This window comes from Phyllostomus discolor, chromosome 4 (genome assembly GCF_004126475.2).
Source record: "Phyllostomus discolor isolate MPI-MPIP mPhyDis1 chromosome 4, mPhyDis1.pri.v3, whole genome shotgun sequence".
NCBI classification, from domain to species: Eukaryota; Metazoa; Chordata; class Mammalia; order Chiroptera; family Phyllostomidae; genus Phyllostomus; species Phyllostomus discolor.
In genome coordinates this window covers 80795137-80819457 of record NC_040906.2, presented here as the reverse complement: position 1 = coordinate 80819457, position 24321 = coordinate 80795137, and the positions used below count along the sequence as shown (strand labels likewise).

The window sequence follows — 24321 nt, the reverse complement described above, 5'->3', positions numbered from 1 at the left end:
TTTCACTGTAGGTATCTCACTTAATGACAACTTGAATACAACTGTATTGCTTTGGTTCCACATCTCTCCAACATAAATCCAAAGACAAACAAACCAAAAGCAAATATTATAGAAGAAATTTGCTTAACTACTCGGTCAAAATTAACCATGTCAATTTTGGTCTTTTAATTTAAATGCTATACAACATATAAGAAGGGTTTGTTATACCCTAAAATTTTTTTTGCTCAAAATCCAGAAGAAAAGTTTTTCCTGGATGAAAATCCAAGTGCCTTCCCCTGACAGCCCATGTGGGAATGCCAGGGATAAAGACAGGATGTCTTGTCACACAAGGAGCATGTGCCCTGTGTTCCACTTGTACCATAATGTTTGTTGGTAATCCTCTTCAGCTGAAAGTAGGACTGCCCCCCATCTGCTGGAAATACGCTTGTGTAGTATAACGAGAAGTGGAACCATTCCCTACAGAGCCCTGTATGACTCTTCAGGTCAGGACACACTGCCTTATGTGCACCGTTATGTTATACTACATTTTCTGATACATAAGGTAGGAGAGTTTGGGGATACCCTCTGCTGCAAAAACGTTGCAGTCCTTATTGATAGGTAGAGTGATGACTGTTAAAACCATATAAGGCCTTTGGAATTTAAAAAAAATCTCAATCATAAAATAATCACCTTACAGAGGAAGCAAGCATATACAAAGGGCTAAAGATAGTTCATTCAATAAATGGTGTTGGGAAAATTAAACAGATCCATGCAGAAAAATGAAATTAGACCACTTCTTATGCCACACACAAGAATAAATTCAAAATGGATCTAAAACTTAAATGTTAGGCCCCAAACCATGAAAATACTAGAAGAAAACACAGGCAGCAAAATTTTGGACGTTGCTCATAGCAATTTTTTATCAGATATATCTCCCCAGGCAAGGGAGGCAAAAGAAAAACTAAACAAATGGGATTACATCAAACTAAAAAGTTTTTGCACAGCAAAGGAAATCATCAACAAAATAAAAAGACAACCCAAAGAATGGGTGAATGTATTCACCAATACATCTGATAAGGGGTTAATATCCAAAATTTATAAAATACTTACAAAACTTAACACCAAAAAAAACAAACAAACCAATTAAAAAATGGACAAAGGACCTAAATAGATGCTTCTTCAAACAGAACATAGAAATGTCCAGTAGACATATGAAAAGATGCTCAATTTCACTAATTACCAGATAAATGCAAATTAAAACCACAATGAAATATCACTTCATACCTGTCAGAATGGCCATCATCAATAAATCAACACAAAACAAGTGCTGGCAATGAGGTAGAGAAAGGGGAACCCTTTTGCAGTGTTGGTGGGAATGCAGACTGGTGAAGCCATTGTGGAAAGCAGTATGGAGATACCTCAAAATATCAAAAGTGGATCTGCCTTTTGACCCAGTGATTCCACTTCTGAGACTATATCTGAAGCAACCCAAAACACTTAACACTTTTTCAAAAAAACAGAAACACTCCTATGCTCATCGTAGTGTTATTTACAATCACCAAGATACGGATGCGGCCCAAGTGTCCATCAATAGGTAAGTGAATAAAACAACTGTTTGGGGGACATTTACACATTGGAATTCTACTCAGCCATAAAAAAGAAAAATTTACCCTTTGCAGCAGTATGGATGGACCTGGAGAACATTATGCTAAGTGAAATAAGCCAATCAGAGAAAGAAATTTGCCATATGATTTCACTCATATGTGGAATCTAATGAACAATCTGAGCAAGGAAAATGGGGACAGACTATAGATGGAGATCAGGATGAAAGCTGGGGGAGGGAGATAAGGGGGTAGGGGGTTTAAGCAAAAAGGAAAAAGAACTCATGGACATGGACAACAGTGTGGTGATTGCTAGGGGGAGGTGGATATATGGGGACTAAATGGCAATGGAAAAAATTACAATAAAATTAAATTTAAAAAGAAATAATCACCTTAATTAGCACTAAATAAAAATCTGATAGATGGTGACTATAATTTGAAAAGAGAGTAAATTAAGCTATACTAAAAAAATGCCTTTAGTATATGAATTACCACAAAATAAAAAGCCAATTACCTTATAAAAATAAATTAATGAAATAAGGAGATTAATGTAGAAAAGCATTAAAATATCAGGATTAAAAACCAGATAATAAACCTTGATCATAAATTTGAAATTATTAAATGTCTAAATCCTTATTTTCATCGTATTTTTTTCATTCAAACAATTGAGTCTATACTTTAGAAATACATTTTTCTATATTATTTCTGTGGTTATATAAATATCAACATATTAAAAAGAACAACAGCATGGCACATTGCTCTAGAAATATATAAGTTAATAATAATGATAGGAAGAGATTATAAAACATTATAAATTGGATGTTTGTGAATGAATGAGGAATTTTAGTTTTGACTATCTGTATTTACTTCTAAAGGGCAAATAACCAGTTCCTTGGCTATGGCTAGTATCTTTTCTTTATCCTAACAGAAGAAAACAGACTTAGTTTTGAGAGAATCAGACAGAGCAAACTATTTCAGTGTAGCACTTTCACATAGCTATAGAAATCTTGCCCCAAAGGATCATTGAGATGATACTGTCAAGAATAAGAAACATTAAAGGCCTTTACCTATTTAAATCCAGAGATCCAAAACAAAGGGGCTTCACCTGGCTGGTGTGGCTCAGTGGATTGAGAACCAGCCTGTAAACCAAAGGGTCACTGGTTGGATTCCCAGTCAAGGTACATGCCTGGGTTGCTGGCCAGGTCCCCAGTAGGGGGCATGCAAGAGGCAATCACACACTGATGTTTAGCTCCTCTTTCTCCTTCCCGTCCCCTCTCTTTAAAAATAAATAAATCTTTGACACTAAATTAGCAGACTAAGAGCTTACCTTACATTAAATATAAACATCTTCCCTGTAATGTCACAGGCAATTTTCTATTAGCTTTGAAGCATAGCCTACTGGGGGATTACTGAGTGGTTTCTTTCAATAGTTTATTCATTCATTTGTTCATTCGAGTGTTTATCAAGTGCCTACTGTGTGGTTGGCTGCGGTGTTGCAGACATTGATATCAACATTTTCAGTGTTCATAGATTTCACCTGAGTTAAGTGGAATATACAAAAGATGTATACCCACAATACAATGCCATGAGACGAATGCTACCATGAAGATGTGCCTGAGTGTGTGGGATCCCAGAGAGAAGCATTTAACACACCTTTGGAAAGAAGTCTGCAAAAGCTGGGAAAACCACCTGGTGACCTGAGGTGTTCTCCTTCCTGTGTCATTGGCAGTGTGGTCAGTATAGCTGCAGCTCTTTCCCTTGGGACTGGATCATATTCCACCCACAAGAGGCCAAGGCTCTGACAGTATCATAAATTCAAAAAGCCAAAGGACATCTAAGAGCCCATCTGGTCTAGGGTTTCCCAAATCTGGCCAGGCCCCAGCATCACCTGGTGCATTGGCCCCAGCCCAGACTCACTGATGTAACATGCCTGAAGGCTCTAAAAACACCCTCACTGTGGCTATAGCCCATGGGCCAGCACTTGGAAATCACTGAATCCAACCCAACCACCTCAATATTCAGAAGGAAAATTTTAGAGAAAATTCATATCCACCAAATTGAAATGAATCCATCAAATTTCAGGCATGTCAAATTTCAGGGCAGCGATGATAAAACATCTGACAAAGAAATTTAAGCCTATATACATTTTAAAAGTATTTCCAAGGTAAATTATATCATATGATTCATATATATATAATAGAATCATTTGTAAAAGAATATACATGTTCGAGAATATATGATGGGAGAAAAAATGTCAAAAAAATGGGGTTAGTACTGGGTTTTGTTGGAGATAAGCTATAAATTAGTTCTGTTCTTCCTGGTAGGAAAGTAAAAAAAGAAACTTTGAGTTGAAACTCTCATTTTTTAAATAAGGTTATTTGCTCTATCAGGAAAAAACAAACATTTTTGTTCCCTAGGAGTACATTCTAAGGAAAAGATTAGCATAGCCTACCACAGACTGAATGAAGAAATGAATGAAAATGTGTTACCAAAAGTGTTTTACTATGGCCATTTTCTACATTCGTCTTTGATGAAAGCTAAGAGTCTGTTGATAAATACTGGCTTGTTTAGGCATTTGTACTGAGAGAGACAGTAGCATAATGTAGGTCCATAACTTTCAAAGGTAGAGACAAGACATCCTCCTGCCAATGAAAAGACACCTCTTTTGACGTGGTGGAAAAAGGTCAATAGGAGAGTGTCACTTGCGTGCATGTCTCTGTGTATGTCTAAAGAAAGAAGCAAGAATGTGCTGCTTGCCTACGGTGTCCATCACACTCACTCGGAAAGCTCCAGGAGCCTCTACCAAGGCGCACCTTCCGTGATGTAAAGGGACAGAGTGAGAGCCCAGGTGTAATCACCTGTAGCTCTCACTGTGTCCCAATAAGTAAGGTCATTACTTGTGCATAGCTATCATTTCATGAAAATATATTTTAAATTTTGACATGAGGAAATACTCCATCTACTTTTTTATTACCATGTTTATCTCTGGGGGAGAAGATGAAACCCTCACAGTATACTTTCATAGACACTTTTTTTTTTTAAATGAGGATTGCCTTAAAGGAGAAACTTAATTAAAAAATGCATTCCAATGTAGAAGTGATACATACATATCATTTACAAAAAATGAATAACTCAGAATTTATATTTCGGTAAACTTAACCCCAATTTTTCAATAAAAAAGAAATGCATTCTAGTTCCTAAGAATGAACTTAAAGAGTTTTAAGCTACTTTTTAAAACTTAAAGGAAAAACACCGAATTGAATTTTCCACTTGAAAGTGCTGCTTCCAGCCCTGGCTGGCATAGCTCAGTGGATTGAGTGCGGGCTGTGAACCAAAATGTCGCAGGTTCGATTCCCAGCCAGGATACATGCCTGGGTTGCAGGCCACGGCCCCCAACAACTGCACATTGATGTTTCTCTCTCTCTCTCTGTCTCTCCCTCCCTTTCCTCTCTAAAAATAAATACATAAAATCTTAAAAAAAAAAGAAAGTGCTGCTTCCCAATTTCGATATCCACAATATAATCTGGGTTTGTAATGAACTCTTTAAAGAATGTAATCTCATGATATTTTAATTGTAACAAATATACAATTAAATGTCAAGTGTGATTTAGCTCTCATTTTTGTTAACCAACTATTAATTGTAATTATCATTTTCTGTTTTATTTGCTATCTTCTACAATGTATTTTCTCATTACTGCATTTTAAAATATGGAAATTGAAAAATTTTACTAAAACTCTCTGAGCCAGCCCTAATACCTGGTATGATGTGTATCTGAGGCAAAAAGAAATGTGTGAATATCTATTAGAGAGGGAAATCTCCAGGAGTGAGGAATAGCAGGAACATCACTCATCATTCATTTACCTTAAAAAGGAACATTTGTCAAATAGAGATGTGTGCACTGGGCACAATGCCTGACAGAGTTGGTACTCAATATATTGGTTGCTTTGAACTGAACCAAAGGAAACTTGCCTAACATGAAAATGAAAGGTATTAGGAAAGACACCAGGTTTATGCCAACTGCTGACCCTTCCCCAACAACTCAAAGACAAAGCACATTCACTTGGGAGAGACCAAAGAGGTCACCGGTTCAGCTTCTTACAGCCAAGAACCCTCTATAGCTGTGGTTCTCAGCTGGGGTGTGTTTGCTCCCGAGGGGATATTTGTCAATGTCTTGAGACATTTTTGGTTGACACAGTTAGGAGTGTGTGCTAATGGCATCTAGTGGGTAGAGACCAAGAGTGCTGCTGAACATCCTACATTGCACAGGTCACTGCCCCCCTCCCTGCTCCCACACACAGCAAGTAATTATTTGGCCCAAAATTCAATAGTGTTGATGCTGAGAAACCCTGCCCTACAGCATGACCCAATGGATCACCTCCACTTGCCCATTTTTAAACCACTTTATTGAAGCACAATTGGCATATAAAAAGCTGAAAATTTTTACTGTACACAACTTGATGAGTTTCAAGTATACACCCCTAACCCTGTCACCGCAATCTGTGCCATGAACATTTTCAGCACTTACTAGTGAAGTGGACTTCATGCCTCATGAGCATGCTTTTACCACCACTGGGCAGCTCTCTCTGCTAATAAGAACTTCTTTATTTTCAAGTTCATGTAGAAATAATGTTTGTCAAAAACACTACAGAAAAAGAAGTGCACAAATATGAAATCCCATTTTAAGGTTAAAATGCCTTTTCAAGATGTTAATTCTGAATTAATTTTTCTAATCTATTTAAGTAATAGAAAAAATGAAAAAACATAGTAAATCATTAAATTTACATACTGAACTTTTGTTGGTTATTTTTAGTTCTTCTATTATTTCATAGCTTTTAAGCCTTTAAATCTATTTCTTAATTTATTAACATCAGAGAGCTCCTCTTAAGTTCTAACTATGAAAAATAATTAGCATGCTCAACTATCCTCATCTTCTGTATTCCCTTTACCTCCAAGTTTTATATTGTTTTATTTTAGTCTGTTAACATTTATTATAGTTACATTCCATTCTTAAACTATATATAAATCATTCATGCTTTGTGTAGAAATGCATTCAAACACAGTAAACTAATAAACAGCATTTATAAAACTAAAATGATTTAAGGAATTCCCTCTAGAGCAACAGTGCAATTGGACCAGAGAAGGAAATGAAATCCAGTACCTTCCCAGGGCCAGTGGCTTAGGAATCCTTCTCTAGCTCCCTCCAAGTCTGAGTCACACTCAGATACCACTTTATCCCACATCAGCCCCTTGTTCTATATTCTTTCTTGCTTTGCTGAAGTACCTCTCTGAGGATTTTTCCACATGAAATAAGTGATAACTCCCCTGAGACCCTTGTATGCTCCAATGCCATATTTTTATTTTCTGATTTTCTCTTCCTCTTCTTCTTTTTTCCTTCATACTTGATTGATAATTTGGCTGTGAATATTCCTTTCCTCTCAGAACTTGAATGCATTATTCCATTGCTTCTGACATCCAGTGTGGTTAATGAAATGTGTGTTTGTTTTGTCAGTAATCTATTTTGTTTCTCCAAAAACTCTTAGTATTTCCATTTTTTTTTTGAGGTCAGAAATTTCACCAGAATTTTGTTTGTTTTTTAATCAGCCCATTCAATATTGTTTCCTTAATTATGTTCCTTCCCCTCAGAGCATATTATCTGTTTCTGGGGCTCCTCATTGGATTTTTTTAATCAGCTGGGTCTCTTCACTGTTCTCTTATACTTCTCCTTTTGGTCTTTGGGCTCTGTTATGGCAGATTTTCTTGACTTCACCTCACAGTTCATCAGCATGGGCTTTAGTCCTGTTTTTTCTCCATCTTTTCTCTGATTTTTTAATCCTGTCAGTTATATATTTCATTTCCAAGAATTGTTGCTCATTACCCAATTGTTCTCTCTTCAGGATGCAGCCTGCGCTGACTTTAAGGATGCAATATCCTCTGACTCCCTAGGGATACTAATTAGGAACTTTTAAAATTGAAATATGCCCCCTGTATTACTTGTTCTCTCCAGGGCACGTTCTGTTAGTTACTCTTTGCCCTTCTTTTTTGCTAATGAGTTCTCCTAAATGTCTGACGATCTTTGGTTGTCTATGTCTACTTATGAATAAAAAGACTGTGTTAATTAAATAAAGACCTAGAACAGGTGTTCTCTGTGGGTGTTTGGGTCTCTTTTTCTAACAGAGATCTTTCTTAACTGAGAGCTTTGATCATTTTTTTCTCTATTTGGAACATGTAATGCTGATTCCCCAGGATGTGTGTAACTGTTCATCAAAGTGCCCCACCCTTCTCAAGCTAAGATATATGACCCAAGCCAACCAGGCTCTCTCAACCAGAGCATTGCATCTTAAATGAAAAGATACAAGGCCTAAATTTTTAAAAAAATAAATAAAAATCAGATTGGTATTTATTCATCATCTTGGCTGATTGAACTTTCCTGATAGCTAGCCTCTTGATTCTGCTGTAAATATGCCTCGTTTTCCAACTTTTCCTATAAACTTTCCTATTTTCATACATTTCTGTCCTGCCTAAGTTCATCAGAGTCAGTTTCTGTTGCTTGCACACAAAGAACCTAAGTTGTTGAAGCTGGTGTAGTTGGAAATAAAAACTGACTTTTGAAATTAAGCTAATGCTAGGTACTAGGCATTTTACATTTTTATATATAATCATCATAACTCTATGAGATAGTTAAAATTACTGTTATTGTATGAGGAAAGAAAGTGAAATTGAGTAGATTTATTGGCTTGACCAAGATGCTAGAGATAAACACAATGAGTCAGTCTGACATCAAGACCTATGCTTTCCTGGTACTCTGCAGTATTCATGGAGTATTGAGAATAAAGACCTGGCTGCAGTTAAGAATATGTGATGAATACAGGATGAGAGATTCGAGGTTGGATGGCCAGGAACAGAAATATAGACTCAATGTGTTAAGAAAAAAAGGAATGGCAATCTCATTCTTGATAGTGGAGTGGCATAGTAAATTGAATAAGAATTTAAGAAAGATAATTCTGTGACATATGACATGAATTTAGTCAGCTCATGTTGGAATACCAGCTAGAAGGCTACTGTTATGATGGAATGGAAGCAGGTAGAGGCAAGACAGTTTACAGAGGGAATTTAGAAGGAAATTTCAGAGGATTGTGTGGCTGAATGAATATTGTATGGGAAACGAAAGATGAGCCAAAAATGACTAAAAGATTTCCAGTTGCAATGAGGGAAGCTGAGTGAATGTATTTACCTTGCCTCCTACCAAATTTCCAATGACATAAATTACTAATGTGAAAACCAGAATGAATGCATAGTGGTGCTAGAAAGGGGAAAGGATGCCAAAAGTTGACAAAATTTGAGAACCTCTAAAAGATATAAAAAAGAGTGAATCAGATGACGGACAAACCAAGTGCACTGAGCAGCCTGAAATCAAACAAAGGCAAAAGAGAACAGCATCTAACCACTAAACTACGATATATCCCTTTCCCCCAACAGAGTACCCTCCTCCCACCAACAAAGCTTAACACAGAGGAGGTGGACGTACCTGACCACAGACACTAGCTAGAACAGCTAACAGGAGGCAGCAAGGTCCTCCCCTGAGCAGAATGAGGGTTGAGGCTCACCCCTTACCTTGAGGATTCATTCAGGGCAGGGCAACTTAGTAAATTAACAGCAGATTGTGTCACAGAAAGCTTCCATTTACATTGGCAGACCTAAAGAAAGAATGAAGGCAGTCTCCTGGCTATTGCTGTTCCAAAACAATTAATACAAACTTAGGGAGGAAATACGGCATCAATTCACAGGAACGAAGTAGATTTTTTTAAAAAATTAAGGTAATAGTATATAAAAATGTATGCTAAATAAATTCGAAGATACACAAAAATGCATAATTTTCCTTTAAAATTAATAAAAGGGACTCAGTGAGGGTTAAAGAAAAATCTGAATAGATAAGCATTCATAAAAGAAATGAAATGTTTATAAAAAATCCCTTTGCCTAAAAGAAAAAAGATTAGAATGAATTAAAATGATTCCCAACAACCTTCCAAGGGAAAAACAATTCTTAATTATTTTAAGTTCTCCCAGAACTGAGGAAAAAAATAGATTTTTTCTAATTATGATCCTCAAATAATCCCAATACAAAACCTGATATGTTTCACTTTGCTCTATTTTACTTATGAATATAGAATCAGTGTTCCTAAATAAAAAACTAACACTGTAAAAACACATACATCAATGTATTAAAATATAGATAATTTAACTTTGTTTCAGCAGCTTAATTTTAAGAAACCTATTCAGAAATACAAAACCTATTCAGAAATAAGAAACAGATTGACATTTTAAAAATATAAGATCATTCTGAGGAATGATTATAATATAACTGAAATTAACCTCTATATCAACATAAATTTATTCTGATATGGGAAAGTACATTCTTCACTTGATAGATTAGTTATTGAAAACCAAAAGCAAATACCATGTTTAGTAAAGTTTAGAGTTGAAACTATGAAAAAAAATAGCCACTTTCACAGTGTTATTCAACAGCATTCTGAAGGTTCTACCCAGGACTTGAGAAGAATAAATTTTAAGAATTATAAACGTTAAATACAAATAGCTAATATAAAATTACTTACAGATAATATGATTATCTATACATGAAGCCCAGAAGAATCCAATTAAAAATTATTAAAATTAATAAACCAGTTCAAAAATAGAACTGATTCAAACATAAATATACTAAAATAAATTGTTTTCTTCATATTCCAGCAAAAGCAAGTGTTAAATGTCAGGATGCATAGAAATGGTATCCACAACACCACCATAATAAAAAATATCCAGAAATAACAAAATAAGCAATTGTGCAAGAGTAATATAAAAATGAAATTAAAAGTTGAAAGGCTGTAGAAAAAAGGAATTGAAAAACAGGAAATTATTTAACAAGGAAATCACAAAACAAGAAATACAACACACTTCCTAATAAGTAATATATAACACAATTTTAAAATAATAAGGTGTTTTCCTCTACTAGACTAGCAGAGTTAAAAAAGTACACTATCCAGGTAGGGATACTAGTACACATATACGCTGTAAGTGGTGCTGTATTTCATTTAGGAGAAAATTAATATTTATCCAGATTTGTATTGCATATTCCCAGCACTGAATCAGTATTTTCAAATCTAGGAATTCATTTTATAAATACACTCATAATTGTATTAAAAAATACAAAACAATAAAAAATCAATAGGGACTGATTAAATACACTATGGCACTCCAATGGCATGAAATACTAAGGATTCTCAAAGATATAAATTATTCTATAGTGTATTAAAATGGCAACAATATATTATTGTATTAAAAATACATGTTATAGAACATTATGTTATGCTCATATAATTATGATAAAAGCAGATAGAGCCATAATTTCTGGAAAGATACACATTCAACTGTTAATAGTAAATATCTCAATGTGAGATGGCAGAAAGCAGGCAGGGGTGAGAATGGCTACTTTAAAAATTTCTGAATATCAAGAAAAAATTTAAACAGAAAACTTTAGTTGGGTTCCTTAGAAGCAGATGCCTAGACAAGTATTTGAGTGCAAGTGATTTATAATGAACAGCTCATGGAGAAGTCTGCTAAGGGAGTAAGGCAGTAGGTCTGAGAATGGGGGGAAGCCTTGGAAGTGTGTGACTCAGACAAAGTCCCCTGGAGGGTAGCGTCAGCCACCTCCCACAGGCACACTCCAGAATATTAGTTAAGCCTAAGAGCAAAGGAAGGGCTTTTCACACTCTGGTCCCTGTCAGTCATTTGTCAAGAGCTGTCCTGGACGAAAGGAAACAGCAGTCTGGCTCTGAGTGCTTTTTGGCCAAGTATGTCCAACAGCTGAGGACGTCCTCTAAGGGAAAGTTATAGGCACCTAGTGGTAAAATAAAAACCAAAAAGGGGGCATAGAAATGCTAAAAAGAGGTTCAAATGGGTTTGAGTAGAGAGACAATAATATCCACTACCATATACTATCTTTCTAATAAAAATAAGTATTTTCAGAAAACATAAGAAAGGGAAAGACAGATCAAGACCAAGGACACTAAAGCAAAACTGTAGATGAATGTTCACAAGACCTGCACACATGCCAGCACCTGCAGTAATAGACGGCCTCCCCCAGCACACTAGCTTCTTCTCATAGTCGCACCTGTCCATTAGGAAACAAAGATTAAATGGCCCTTATTAGAAATTAGGGCCTTATTCTCTCCTCTTATTCATGTTTTTAATCTGAAGTGGTGCAGGTTGAGATGTTGAGGAATCAGAACTCTCAAATCCTTTGCTGATCCTAAGTGGAACCACATTAGTCAGTCACCAACTTAACCCTCATGCTGCATAGAAGCTGGAACCCTTGGCTTCAAACTGTGAGACTAAATTCTAAATAGAACTCTTGATTAAAAATCATGCTCCTAGAATCTGCTTCTTCTGTTTAACTTGTCTGACTTTATGACAGACTTGTTTAAAATGAATGAGTTGAGATTCCAACCTCAGCATGGTCACTGAACAGAATGATACATTTCCTAGAAATGTCCCTCAAGCTCATCATTCTGGATGTCAGTATTGGAGCTCACAACCTTCTGCCACAAATGGTTGCTGTCATGACCTAAGGGCTGGACTGGATGGGCAATTCAACTTTTACCATGCTGTAGGTCATTTACGTGATCTACAGTCCATCTCCGAAAACTTCAGTGCTTCTGTTTCTTCATCTGTAAAACTAATGCAACATTTATTCTGTTTACCTTTCAGAGCTGATGTGAAATGAACTATTAGAACACATATGTGAAAGAATCTTGTGAACTATGTAGCACTTTCAACCAAGTCACTTGTCCAAACACAAAGATACCAGGTTAAAAAGGAGGGGGTGGTAACTTCAAGATCTGAATCCAGGAATGTTGGAAGCACTTGTTCAGGAAAGATATGGGCGACTTTGGACATGTTGAGTGTGAGTAGGAAGTAAAACATCCAAGTAAAAATGAATAGTCAGTATGGGGATATGGCCTTCATGCCTGAGCACTAGGGTAGAAACTGAAGTACACATTTGGGAGTCATCCATGTGGGAGCAAGAGATAAATTCACTACTATGGGAAGCAAACCTCCAAAAAACGTCACCTCCCTTTTCATTTTTGTAACCATATTCCTTATACTGACCTCAAGTATCTTCTGTTTGAATTATCCAAATAAAACTTTATTGATAAAAATTATCATTACTACAGAACATTAAATGGTTCTTTGGAGTCCATATTGTTGTGTACCTCTTAACCCTTCAAAATATAATGCAGGTTATCATATTCAACTACTTTCACTGACTAAGTCACACACACAAATGTAGGAGAGAATTCTGGAATGGGAATCACACGGGTTTTTAACAACCATGTAAATTACACATGTGGTCTCTCCCTTCAAATAATCTAGACTATTTCTTTAGTTACCTACTGTTTTGAGGAATATATATATATATATATATATATATATATATATACTGTGTAATTTAAGGTAAAACTGATGAGATTTTAAATTGCCACTATTGATGATAGTGCTTGAAAACCGCAATCTTATATATTCTTGCATGAAGAGATTTACACAAGTGTTTTCATGACATTAGAATCACTTTATTTGGCCAAAAACAGCAACATCACAAAGTCAAGGTTCATTTTTAAAGACGTGGACATTGTTTAAAGATTAGCAGAACTGAACTCCAGGAGTGGTCAGGCTGTTTCATTGGTTTGTTTCTGCATATTAAGACCATTAACAATTTTCTCTGTCTTTGATAGGTCTCACATGCCAGTTCTTTGTTGGTTTTCCTTTAAAACTTTTGTACTGTTTATGTCTGAATTCCTGAAATCTTTGGAGTTAGTTTATAAGTATTCCTGACTTAAATAGGCTGCATCCTACTGAAGCATACAAAAAGTCACGTGCTGTTCTTCTCGTTAAAATACAGTATTAAACTGTAATGTCCCTTATTTTAATAATGAGAATTTAACTGAGAGTCAATCTACTTTTTATTTAAATTAAAACAATGACTAAATGTTAGTAGTTTATAACTTAAAAGTCACATAGAGAAGAGTCCTGAATGCAACAATTTAATAAAATTTTATTTATTTTGTTGACTATGTATTAAGTGTTTGTCAATTCCCTTTGCCTAGTTTCACTAAATTTTCATTTTACATAATCAGGAATAACATAAGTAGTTTTACAGTGTTTTAAATCTACTTTTAAACATATGTATCATTTATGATGTGGTTAACAGCACACAAATTTTATATTTAAAACAATTATGCTTGTATATAAGACATTAAATTGTACAGTAACTTAAGATGTAATTCATAAAAAGAATAATCCAGAAATACTTTTACTATATATTTTTTTAAAATAATGAGAAGTTAAGAATCATTTTTCATCCACTTTATCATTAATGACTTCATTTTAGAAAGGAGGGGCCCACGGCTGTTTACATGGCCTGCCCAAGATGGGTACACACCTGTGTGTCCACACTCACATGCACACTCTTGAACCAGTTCTATTTTGTTTACTGCTATTTCATCAATATTTGCTATATATAGTCTCAGTGTAAAGTCTGGGTCAAAATAGTCAGTAACCATTGGCTGAATTTGTAATTTAGTTAGAAGTAGAACCAAGCCTTTGACACTATAGGCATTGTTCTTTCCAATACACACCTAGAAATGGCCTTCTCTATCTTATAGTTTTATCAGAGAATAGAATGTGGTGAATTGTGTGAAAGAACCTGAAAACATGTAAGCATGTGCAAATCTAAGATAGCATTATTATCATGGTAGTTTAAGTTCATAAAATTTCCACTTCTTTTACCATAGGTCCATAAATCTAAAAAAGGCAAAATGTATAACAATGGCAATTTTAAAGATAAGTATTTTAATTCCTTGAATAATCTGGCTAGGAAAAAGGACAATATATACTATAGCTTTTGGATTTGAATAACAAAACTTGCCTTTTTAATGGTAAAGAAATAGAATTCCTTCTTATATACTAATCTTAGAGTATAATAAACCAGTTATTTGAAAGTTTTTATCTAGATTTTTGTAAATTAAAAATAACATAAAGTGGAAGTTTTTGATCAATCATGTTTTAGAATATTTTCTATAATATGGAAATCTATACTGTAAATTGCTTTAGATCCTTTTTATTGAGCAGGATGATGAACTGAGAATGGAGCTGTCATCAACACCATTGGCCATATCACAAGAAATAAAAAGTTCAAATAGATTCTTAATAATAGAGACTCATAAAAACATTGACTAGGGCATCTGAGTTTGGCACAATTAAAAATATTCACGATGAAATAGTGTTACAAAATCTTAGAGTGTTGCAATAAAAATGGTTAATTGGAAAAGATTATTTTAAATAATTTAAACATATAACAATTTAGATTACAATCACTGTGCAAAACTAACATAGAAATTAATTCATTGAATTGTCATCCTGTGTACTATAATAACATCTAGAGAGTAGTCTCATGTGGACGAGTGCTCAAAATCATTTGCACCAATTTTTTAAAGCAGCTTTAAAATAATTGATTCTCAAATCAAGATATAAATGCCAACTTTTAACTGGCAATAATGCTTATGGCTAAGATAGAAATGAGATTCTTTACAGAAACGCTGACACAGCCCTAACTGTAGGCACTTGAGTGTGCAGCTGTAATAATTTTTTCAAATCTTACCCAGCAAAGCTTCAGGTAAAGAAGTCTGCAGAGTATGTAAACAATAAGGCAGTCCTAGAGGTTTTACAAAATCACAAACCTGTGACACATTTATATTCATCTCGGACTGCTACTACTAAATGATTAAATTATTAAAAGGACATTGATGAGCTCTGCAGTAGATAAAAGGTGGGAAACATATTATAAAAGTCAATATTTCTTAATTCATTCAATTTGTAAGAGCTACACACTTTAAGCTGACAATGTAAAATTCTAAAAGTTTTTTCGAAATGCCTTTTGCCTTTAGCATTTTGACAACTGATCAGAAACTATTAAAAAAAAGAAAAAATACAGAACAAAAATTAAGTTTTCCCTTTCCATTTGGAAATTTAGTTAAGCTATAAAATAGGTTCTCGTGAGGAGTCAGTTTCTTATGTAGAGATATTCAAAACTAAACCAGGTAGCACAATATCAGAGTGGGCCAAAGGCACACGATTTACACTAGGTGATGAGTGGCTGGAATAGAAGACTTAATTGTCTAATCTAAATTCTCATTTTTAAAAGTGTCTAGGATAATAATGCTTATAAAGAGGAGTTAATTTTAAAGAGTAGCCAACTCTAAATTGTAACCATGATATGATGTTTTCTCTCCTCTGGACTGTCCATCTTGCCAACAGACGAGTATTGATCCTACACTGGGAAATACTGATTTGATGTTTATTGATCAAAAGTGTATGAAAGAAAAACAACTGTGTGTAGAAAACTGTGATTTTTGAATGAAAGACAGTCAGTGGCTATCACTTCTTATACAGAACTGGCAATAAATGTTAAAAATATCACACTAAACAAATATGAAAATTATTAATTTGTTAAGACTAACAAAAGTGTGCTTAAGCTTATGTGGGATGATACTATATAATGAGAATGAAATTTTTCTTTTAACACTTTGCATCGTATTCTGATTTTATAGGATTCTAAAAATTTACTAACTTACATCACTTTTAATTTTATATTACTTTATAAACATCATTGTATCACAGAAAAACAAGTGAAAATATAAAAACTTATTTTAAAAATCATAGCTAAATTTTATCTTAAAGTCATGCTAATTATCCATTTAAATTCAAATTTAATCTTTTTACAACCTGCATTTTACTTAAAGGCAAAAATCATTCTTATTATGAGTTATAAGTTATCATGTAAATCGCTAAGAAGTTGTCATTGGCAAGTCATCACCTTAGTCATGTCATAAAATAATACTCAATTTATGATAATATTAATTTCAAATGTTAATTTTTTCTTCATTAGATGGCAGAAAAGAAATAATGTGCTGTTAATATTTTTATAAAGAATATGTTGCTGAATAAAAATTTCAAAGAAAATAATACATTCAGGATTGATACGTAAATTTTGCAAATGCCTAGCAAAACCTATTAATTAGGTATAGCAACTTGTCTATTAAAACATTGGACACAGGCCAGGAAAATTGGGCAGACAGGTAACATACACATATATGTCATAAGCTATTGGAAATATTTATCAGTTCAGTTTATTGTTTTCTTAAAATTTTTCAATATTGCAAAATAAGTAAAAACACTAGTTATTGTACCAGTATTCTATGCGGTCAGCGACTTATTTGGGCCAAATCCTAAATAAGGCTGCTTTCAGATAAAATGCAATTTTCTTAAAACTAAATTCAGTATTCCCAAATGAATCACTTCTCATTAAAAATATTTAGCATTTTTTTAAAAAGTGTGTTCTTCAGTCTGACAGTGCAGAATGAAAAGTAAAATCCAATTCGAACAATAACCCACTCCCACCCCCACTCCTGCCCTGCAAGGGCAGATCTACTAGGTACATGTGGTTCCTAGAAAATTAAAAAAACAAAAACAAAAACAAAAACCTAGTTTTAAAATCTAGAAAACATTTTATCAATTTGCTCTTAGGATTTAGCAAAAAAAAAAAATTCAATATGAGCTGAAAAAGGTAAAATAAAACTATAAGCCATACAGGCCAAAGTATAATCTGTCCTTATTGAAACTTGCTGTGGTAAGGCACGTAGAGGGATTGGGGGATGTTTTAATTTAGATCTGTCCTGCCTAGCCACTCGTTTTCCTTTCAGATCTTAACCCCCTTGTGTTATAAGGCTGGAAACAGCTCTAATAATATGTGGAATGTAAACAGCCTTTTATTGTCCAAAAGGATGGCAGCATAAGGAATGTGTGCTTATCACACAGCTGCAGCTCCCCACCTCACTTACCATGATAAAGTGCTCCAGGAAAAAAAACATTACAACCCAAGCACAATCCAAAAAAGGATTAGAATTTGACATAAGCTTCCTTAAAAAGTAATCAATCAACCCATGCTGTAATATTTGAATCCATTTCTTAAGAAAGGTATGTAATACCTTCAAGATGTATTTCCTATTCCCTATTGACTATGGTAGTGTGGAAAAAAATTAACATTTATATATAATATATGATAGAACTTTCCCCCAGTATATGCTGAAATATATCTTCTCATCTTTGAGTCTAACACAGTGGAACAGATACATAGTTCATGATCATCAAATGCCAAAATAAATTAATGAACTAAGAGATTTACGGAGCTATTCTGAAGATCCTACCTAAGTACCTGATTTCCTTAAGCTTTTAGAATTTTATTTACACACACCATACAAATACTACTTTGTTATATTATGTTTTACTGGAATCAAGATTAAACTTTTTAAAAAGCAAGTGATACCAAAGACTAATGTGGCATATATTTTGCTTGTATAATGCCTCAATTAAATGTAAGATTTATTTCAACATTTTAACCAGTATGTACTGGTTCATTCAGGGACACTTGAGAGCATTACTGCATTTTTTTTTTTTTTTCTGATGCCAAAGAAGAATTTCGTAGTTGATGCTAAGCAGGTGAAGCTAATCTCCTTTGTAACAAGAGTAGACCAGCCCTTCCTGGCAGCAACCTCTCCCCTTCCCTAAGAGCGTTTAGAGTTCCATCTTCAAAACTTGCGAAGTATCTCTGTCTCTGTAATATCATTCATATCATAAAGAAACTTTCATAACTTACTTGATCTTTCCCTGTAAAGGAAAATAATAGGAAAAAAAGAAATTGAGAAGGAAGGAAGGAAAGAAGGAAGGGGAAAGGATGAGGAAGGAAGAAAAAAGGGACAGACCATTATTCTCTAAGTGCTCCAGAGCATTAATCTTGTTTTAACAGCCCAGAGCTAACTGGGTAGTCTTCCCTATGACAGCCAAAGAAACCACAGCATCTGAAGAAAGCTCTTAACAGCACCCTATCAAGATTTGTGCCAACAAAGCAGGAGAAATCCATCACAGATGCAGACTGAGCCAAAGTAGTCCCCTTCTATATTTTTACTTTAAAAGTTGTCTTCCTGAAAATCTTATTTGGGAATGTCCCTTAAGTGCAATTAACTAGCCATAAATACAGTATACAGGTATACTTCTTAAGGGGGAGAGCAGGGCGCCAGGCGGGAAAGGCGAGGAGAAATGAGTTACACACAGTGCCAACAGTCGCTTAGAGCCACGTTGGGGAACGCTGAAACACCTTCTAACACCTTATCTATTCCTCAGCGACCCCTGAGCCGCCCAGAGCAAGCAGAAGTCGTCTTGGGGATCACGCATACTGCTTAGAGATCCCCGAGAGTGGCTCCTACGTGGAGATGGGTGTGAAAGTTATATCCTGTGTCGCCGGCAGAAAACCCCATCCCAGTCCCCAGCGCCAGAGGAAGGAAAGAGGAATCAAGTCGGCCCCTCCGATCGGTATTTTACCCAAGTTCTCCCCCAGCAAGCCTCCACTCACTGGCCCGTGAGGATGCACTACACAATGTTTTGGAAGAAGTGTCTTCAGGCAAACGGGCAAAACACGTGAAAAATAAGGACCGCCAAGCCCTCAAACTGTTGTCTGGAGTCAGGTCGTTCCGTCCATCCTCACCATAATCCTCTACTCTCATCCCCTCCCGGCCTTTACTCAATAAACCTCGTCTTCCTCTCATACATCCCTGACCACTTTCTGACTACTTTACCCCAGACTTCAAGTCCCAACCCTTGCTAAGCTCCTTATTTGCCCCAAGGTCTCCTCCACTGAAATCTTTGACTCTTCCCCTCAAACCCCCTAGGCAACCCCCAACTCCCTCCACGGCTCTCTTCCCTATTCCCACGTCCCAAGCAGCGCAAGGCTCCGCTTCTGAATCCGCCACCGGCGCAGTTTTCCCGCCGAAACGCGTTCCAGTGTGCGGGGCGCACGGCTGGACCAGCACTCACCAGCTGCAACAAGCCAGGGACCACGACGAGAGGCAGCGGCCGTAGGTGCATGGTGCCTGCTGGCACGACGTCTCAGGAGCTGCGTGCCCTCGCCTGCCTCTCGTACATCTCCACTTCGCGGGGGCAGGACTGAGGACGCCAGGGACACACAGCGCGGGCGCTTGTCTCCTGGAATCCAAGCGCAGCGCTGCGCTGAGCGGGCCGGGTAGGCGGGAGGGAAGGGGGAGGGCGGGCACTGCCTATCTGGCCCCCGCGTGCCCCTCCTTAGACCCGGTAGGAAAGGAGCGTGAGGGGCTGCTGGAGCTCCGGTGCGAGGTGCGGGGCTCTAACAGCGCCCAGGACTCGGGGTCCCAGGGTCTGGGTGAGAGCTTGGGGCGTCTTCGGACTGGAGGTGCACTGTCAAGTGCTTTGGTCCTGGCTTCCTGCGTGAGATTATTTAGTGATCCGGCCTCTCCATACAGCTACAGGTCGGAGCAGAGTGTGCCCGGAGCCCCACGAGTCCGGTGCCTTCTCCGCCCCTGCCCAGCAGAGGGATGGTCTGGATACTGGATAGCTCCGCCGGGCCAGGTGCCCTGCTTGCTAATCGGCTCTCATTTTGCTGGGGAGGTGAGAGAGGGGAGGTCTCCTTGCGTGGTTGCGTGAAGGAGTGCACCCTGAAAACATCGAGGGAGTTTTTGGGCGGTGGGGGGAGGCAATGTCTGCATCCTGGGCGGGGCAGGGTGTGCAGGGCGGCGAACTGAAAAGGCTAGGGCAGCGAGGTAGGGCTGAAGTCTGGGACGTCCCTGGAGAACGCCCTGCTACTGGGCAGTCTTGGTTCGAAGAGCTCCGAGCAAGGGGTGCAAAGTGTTGGCTCAGCTGGAGGGATCTCTGGAAGTGGAAATAGTGGAAATTAAGAGGGACCTTGAGGAGGGGTAGCGGCAGGACTATGAGAAATCTAGCTAGGTGCAGCGTCCTGGCTTACTCTGCTTTGAGGATTGTGTAGAGAGCTGAGTGTCCCAGAGACCCACAGAGCTGCGCTGCAGAGACCTTGGGCCCAGCGAGGGAGAAGATTCAAGACAGGAGACCCTGCTGCAACCTCCCTCTTCGAAAATCTTGGAGAGGAGTATTGCAAGGCTACAAACCTGCTGCAGGTGATTCTCAGCTCTGTGTTAACTCTCCTTTGAAGAGATCCTTAACCTCTAACTATCTCTGTGCTGGACACTCGAGTAGAAAAGTCAGAGGACAATGAGGCTCGCAGACTCCCACATGTCTGTGGTGGATGAGAATTTAGACATCAACCATCAACTCCTTTATTGAAAAGATGGGAAATCTAAGGTCCAGAGAGGTAAAGTTACTTCTCCTGGGGTGAGTCTCTGGGCAGCTGCTTCGACAGAATAAGAAAGGCAAAGCTATTTTACTTCATCCTGAATCACAAAGCTTGTACAGAAGAAAAATAGTTTGAGACAAGGGAATGGAATTGCGATTGGTTTCCAGTCCTTAAAAAATAAAAAATAAAACACGCCATCACCGCCCACGTAGGGAGTGCTGCCCTGCTAGGCAAAAGGTTGCTAGTTCCATTCCATTGGGGGCTCATACGCCTGAATTGCTAGCCTGGTCCTCAGTTGAGGCCAGAGAGGCAACCTATGAATGATACTCAGACATATTGGTGTTTCCCTTTCTTCTTCCCTCTCCTCTCCTCTCTCTAAAGATAAATAAATAAATAAATAAATAAATAAATAAATAAATAAATAAATATTGCTGGTGTGGCTCTGGGGATTGAGTGCTGGCCTGTGAACTGAAAGGCCACTTGTTCTATTCCCAGTAAGGGAATAGAGTTGCAGCCCAGGTACCCAGTTGGGGGCAGGCAAGAGGCAACCAATTGATTTACCTCTTGCACATTGATGTTTCTTTCTCACTCTTTCTCCCTCCCTTCCCCTCTCTCTAAAAGTAAAATAAATAAAGTCTTTTAAAAAATAAAAATAAGACAACAAAAAGTGAAGTTTGGGTTGGAATTTTCAGGAATCTCCACTTACTATCCCCACCCCAACACAGAAATGAGAGGGGACTTTGTAAATGGTCAAGGATCACGTTTGAAGCAGAGCAGCCTCATGTCCTTGGTCCTGAGGGTAGGAGCATTGACTCAGGTGGTACAAGATCCCACTCTTCCTTTCACTGACTGGGTGTGCCAAGATTGTGGATTTGGGGAGGGAAGTTATTCCAAAGTGTTGTGGGATCTCAGTGAGACTTTCAGAGGTTTTGTTTTTGAGGCTGCAGGTGAAATATTTCTCTAATATAATGCCATTCTCTGCATGGGGGGAGAGCAGCAATCCCAGGCTATGTATCCTAACTAATCCATTGCTGAGCCTGAGTGGCGGGTTCTGGAGCCCTATTGCAAGGGATGCACTAGTTCTATTCCTCCTCTTATTGTCAGACTCTTCTTATTCCTTGCAATAGATCCTAAAAAACAAGCAAAATCACTATTTGCACATCTAAATCTATAACACCTCCTATAGCTACTCCCACCTCCACAAAAATTCTGCCTTGCTAATGTTTAGATCCCACTTCTGGGAAGTTACTCTATCCTAGAAGATTAAGAAAGATCATTTCAAAAATTGGAAGAGATCTTTATAGGTTGATCTTCTTGGCCAACTTTAGGTCACTGGATAGGGCTGAATTTTATTTATAAACAGTCCTGGGGAACAGAAGGACTTAATGGGGAAGGGCTTGGCAGACCGAAAGGATCCCTATTTTAGAGAGGAAGGAGGGCAAACAACTTTCAAGGCACGGTACTTTACCTGGACTCAGGGTCCTCTCTGCCTGAGTCTCAGGTGATTCACCTATGAAACCAAAAGGTGTGCTCCTTCCTTGATATAGTAGTTTCCAATTGTATTATCACTAAGTCTCCGAATGAGAAGTGCCTGACTTAATATGCTATAGAAATAAATAAGTGATATAATGACTGGAATAGTTCACTCTTTTTAAAAAATCATATTTAGAATATGTCTGTGCTTTGGGGAAACTTATACATAAAATTTTAAAGTGGAACCTAAACTTAGTATTACTAAGATACATATCCAAGTATGCTCACAAAGAAATGTACTCAAAGGTGCTGAATTCCAAGCTAAGGGACACGAGAGAACTTGCATGTCCAATTGATCAGCCTGTGTAAGAGAGAAGCACCAAGAATATCATTGACTAAAGTCTGTTATTATTGTATTTATAAAGTGACTACTGATACTTTATTGTATTTCTTAAGTTTTGGTGTGCATACTATGGGGAAGTGGAAAAAAAGGAGGAAGCGAAATGAAGGAGAAAGGAAAGGGGAAAGATAGGCGGAAACATAGATAGAGGCATTTAATACTTTGAACACACCGACTCTGTCCTTCAGAACACACAGTCTAACCAGGAAACATTCAACAAATGTGGGAAAAAAATGGAGAAAGCCACTCTGTGTGGGAGGAACAATGTAAGCAAAGATATAGTGGAGGGACTTCATATGATATAATTGAGAGGTGGACAATAAGTGGACCAGACTGACTGGAAGAAATGTGATGAGGAAAAAGTGAGAGAGAAGCTAAGTTATGGGCTAGACTGTAGAGATCTGGAAATGCCATACTAAAACAGTTTAGCTTGATCTGCAGGAAATAAGGAGGCTTAAAATTTTTTGGAGTAGAAAAGTCACACATTAAGAGGCATGAAGATATATGCAGTAGTAACATGCATGATGATCTTGAGGAGAAGGTTGCATGAGGAAACAGTCCTGGTAATTGGAAAGAAAAGAATGGGGAGAGAGATATGGGTGCAAGAGCTTTTATAAAGGAACAGTGAGTTGAACTTGGGGTTAGACTATTTTAAATTATTCTTGGCATATTCAATTTTTTTAAACATCATCACTATCTCTCTTTGAGGCAATTAATGGCTAGAAAATCAGATCTTTGCCTTTCAATTTTGCAAAGGTGGTTTTTAATTTTGTGAAGGTGAGGTGAGTGAGCATGGTCATTTTATGTAACAAGGAGCAGAAAGGGTAATCTATCAAGTTTACTACTGTACGATTCCATTGTGGTCTTGTAAGAGGACAACTAATAGGGATATTGTTAATTTTTTTAGAGCAAATTTGTCAGCTTTTGTCAATGGCTTATCTGGACTGCCAGCTTTTTTCTTGTGCTTTTCTGTATTTATTTCCTCACCCTAACTGTTGATTATGTTATTACCAGAATGTGGATAAGAACATAACATTTCAGAGTTTCACTGGTTAGTAGACATTAACTAATTTCTCACTTTACATTTAACGACATGGAAGCTCAAAAGGTTAGTGACTTGCTTCAGGTCAACTGGAAAAGCATGGGCTAATCTGAAACTTGATTCAAGGCCCTCCATTTCTCAGTGCAGTGCTCTTTCCAATTCATCACCCTGCCTCTGGTATTTTTCCACTGGCCAGCAGTTATAAAAGTTCTGATGTAGTGAATGAATGAACCTTTTGCTAATAAGAGTTGTGGGAATGATCTATGGATGCTAAAAGCCGCAGAGTCCATCTTTTTATCAGGGAAAGAGGTTTGATGGTACTGAGCCTAAAGCATTTATCTGGTCATAATTTTAGAAGGGTGAGAGATAAGGAAAATTACATGGCACAGGGCTACTCTGCAGCCTCAGAGAAATGGGATCTGGGCCTAACGGACATGGGAGTACTTACCCCAAAGATAGGGGGAATTCTCAGGAGGCCTTAGGACCTCTCATTCCTATATAATGAAAAGCTGGTGGGCTTTTTGATATCAATTCTTAACT

At 37.2% G+C, this 24321-nt stretch overlaps 1 protein-coding gene across 1 annotated transcript in view; it reads right to left on the bottom strand.

The window, feature by feature from the left end:
• NXPH2 (neurexophilin 2) overlaps positions 1 to 20982 on the bottom strand; it is a 142424-nt gene extending 121442 nt beyond the window's left edge. Inside the window, exon 1 of the mRNA XM_036023546.1 lies at positions 19561 to 20982. Coding sequence (XP_035879439.1) covers positions 19561 to 19611 — 51 coding nt within the window. The 5' untranslated portion in view covers positions 19612 to 20982. The remainder of the gene's footprint in view (positions 1 to 19560) is intronic.
• Positions 20983 to 24321: the final 3339 nt, after the last annotated feature.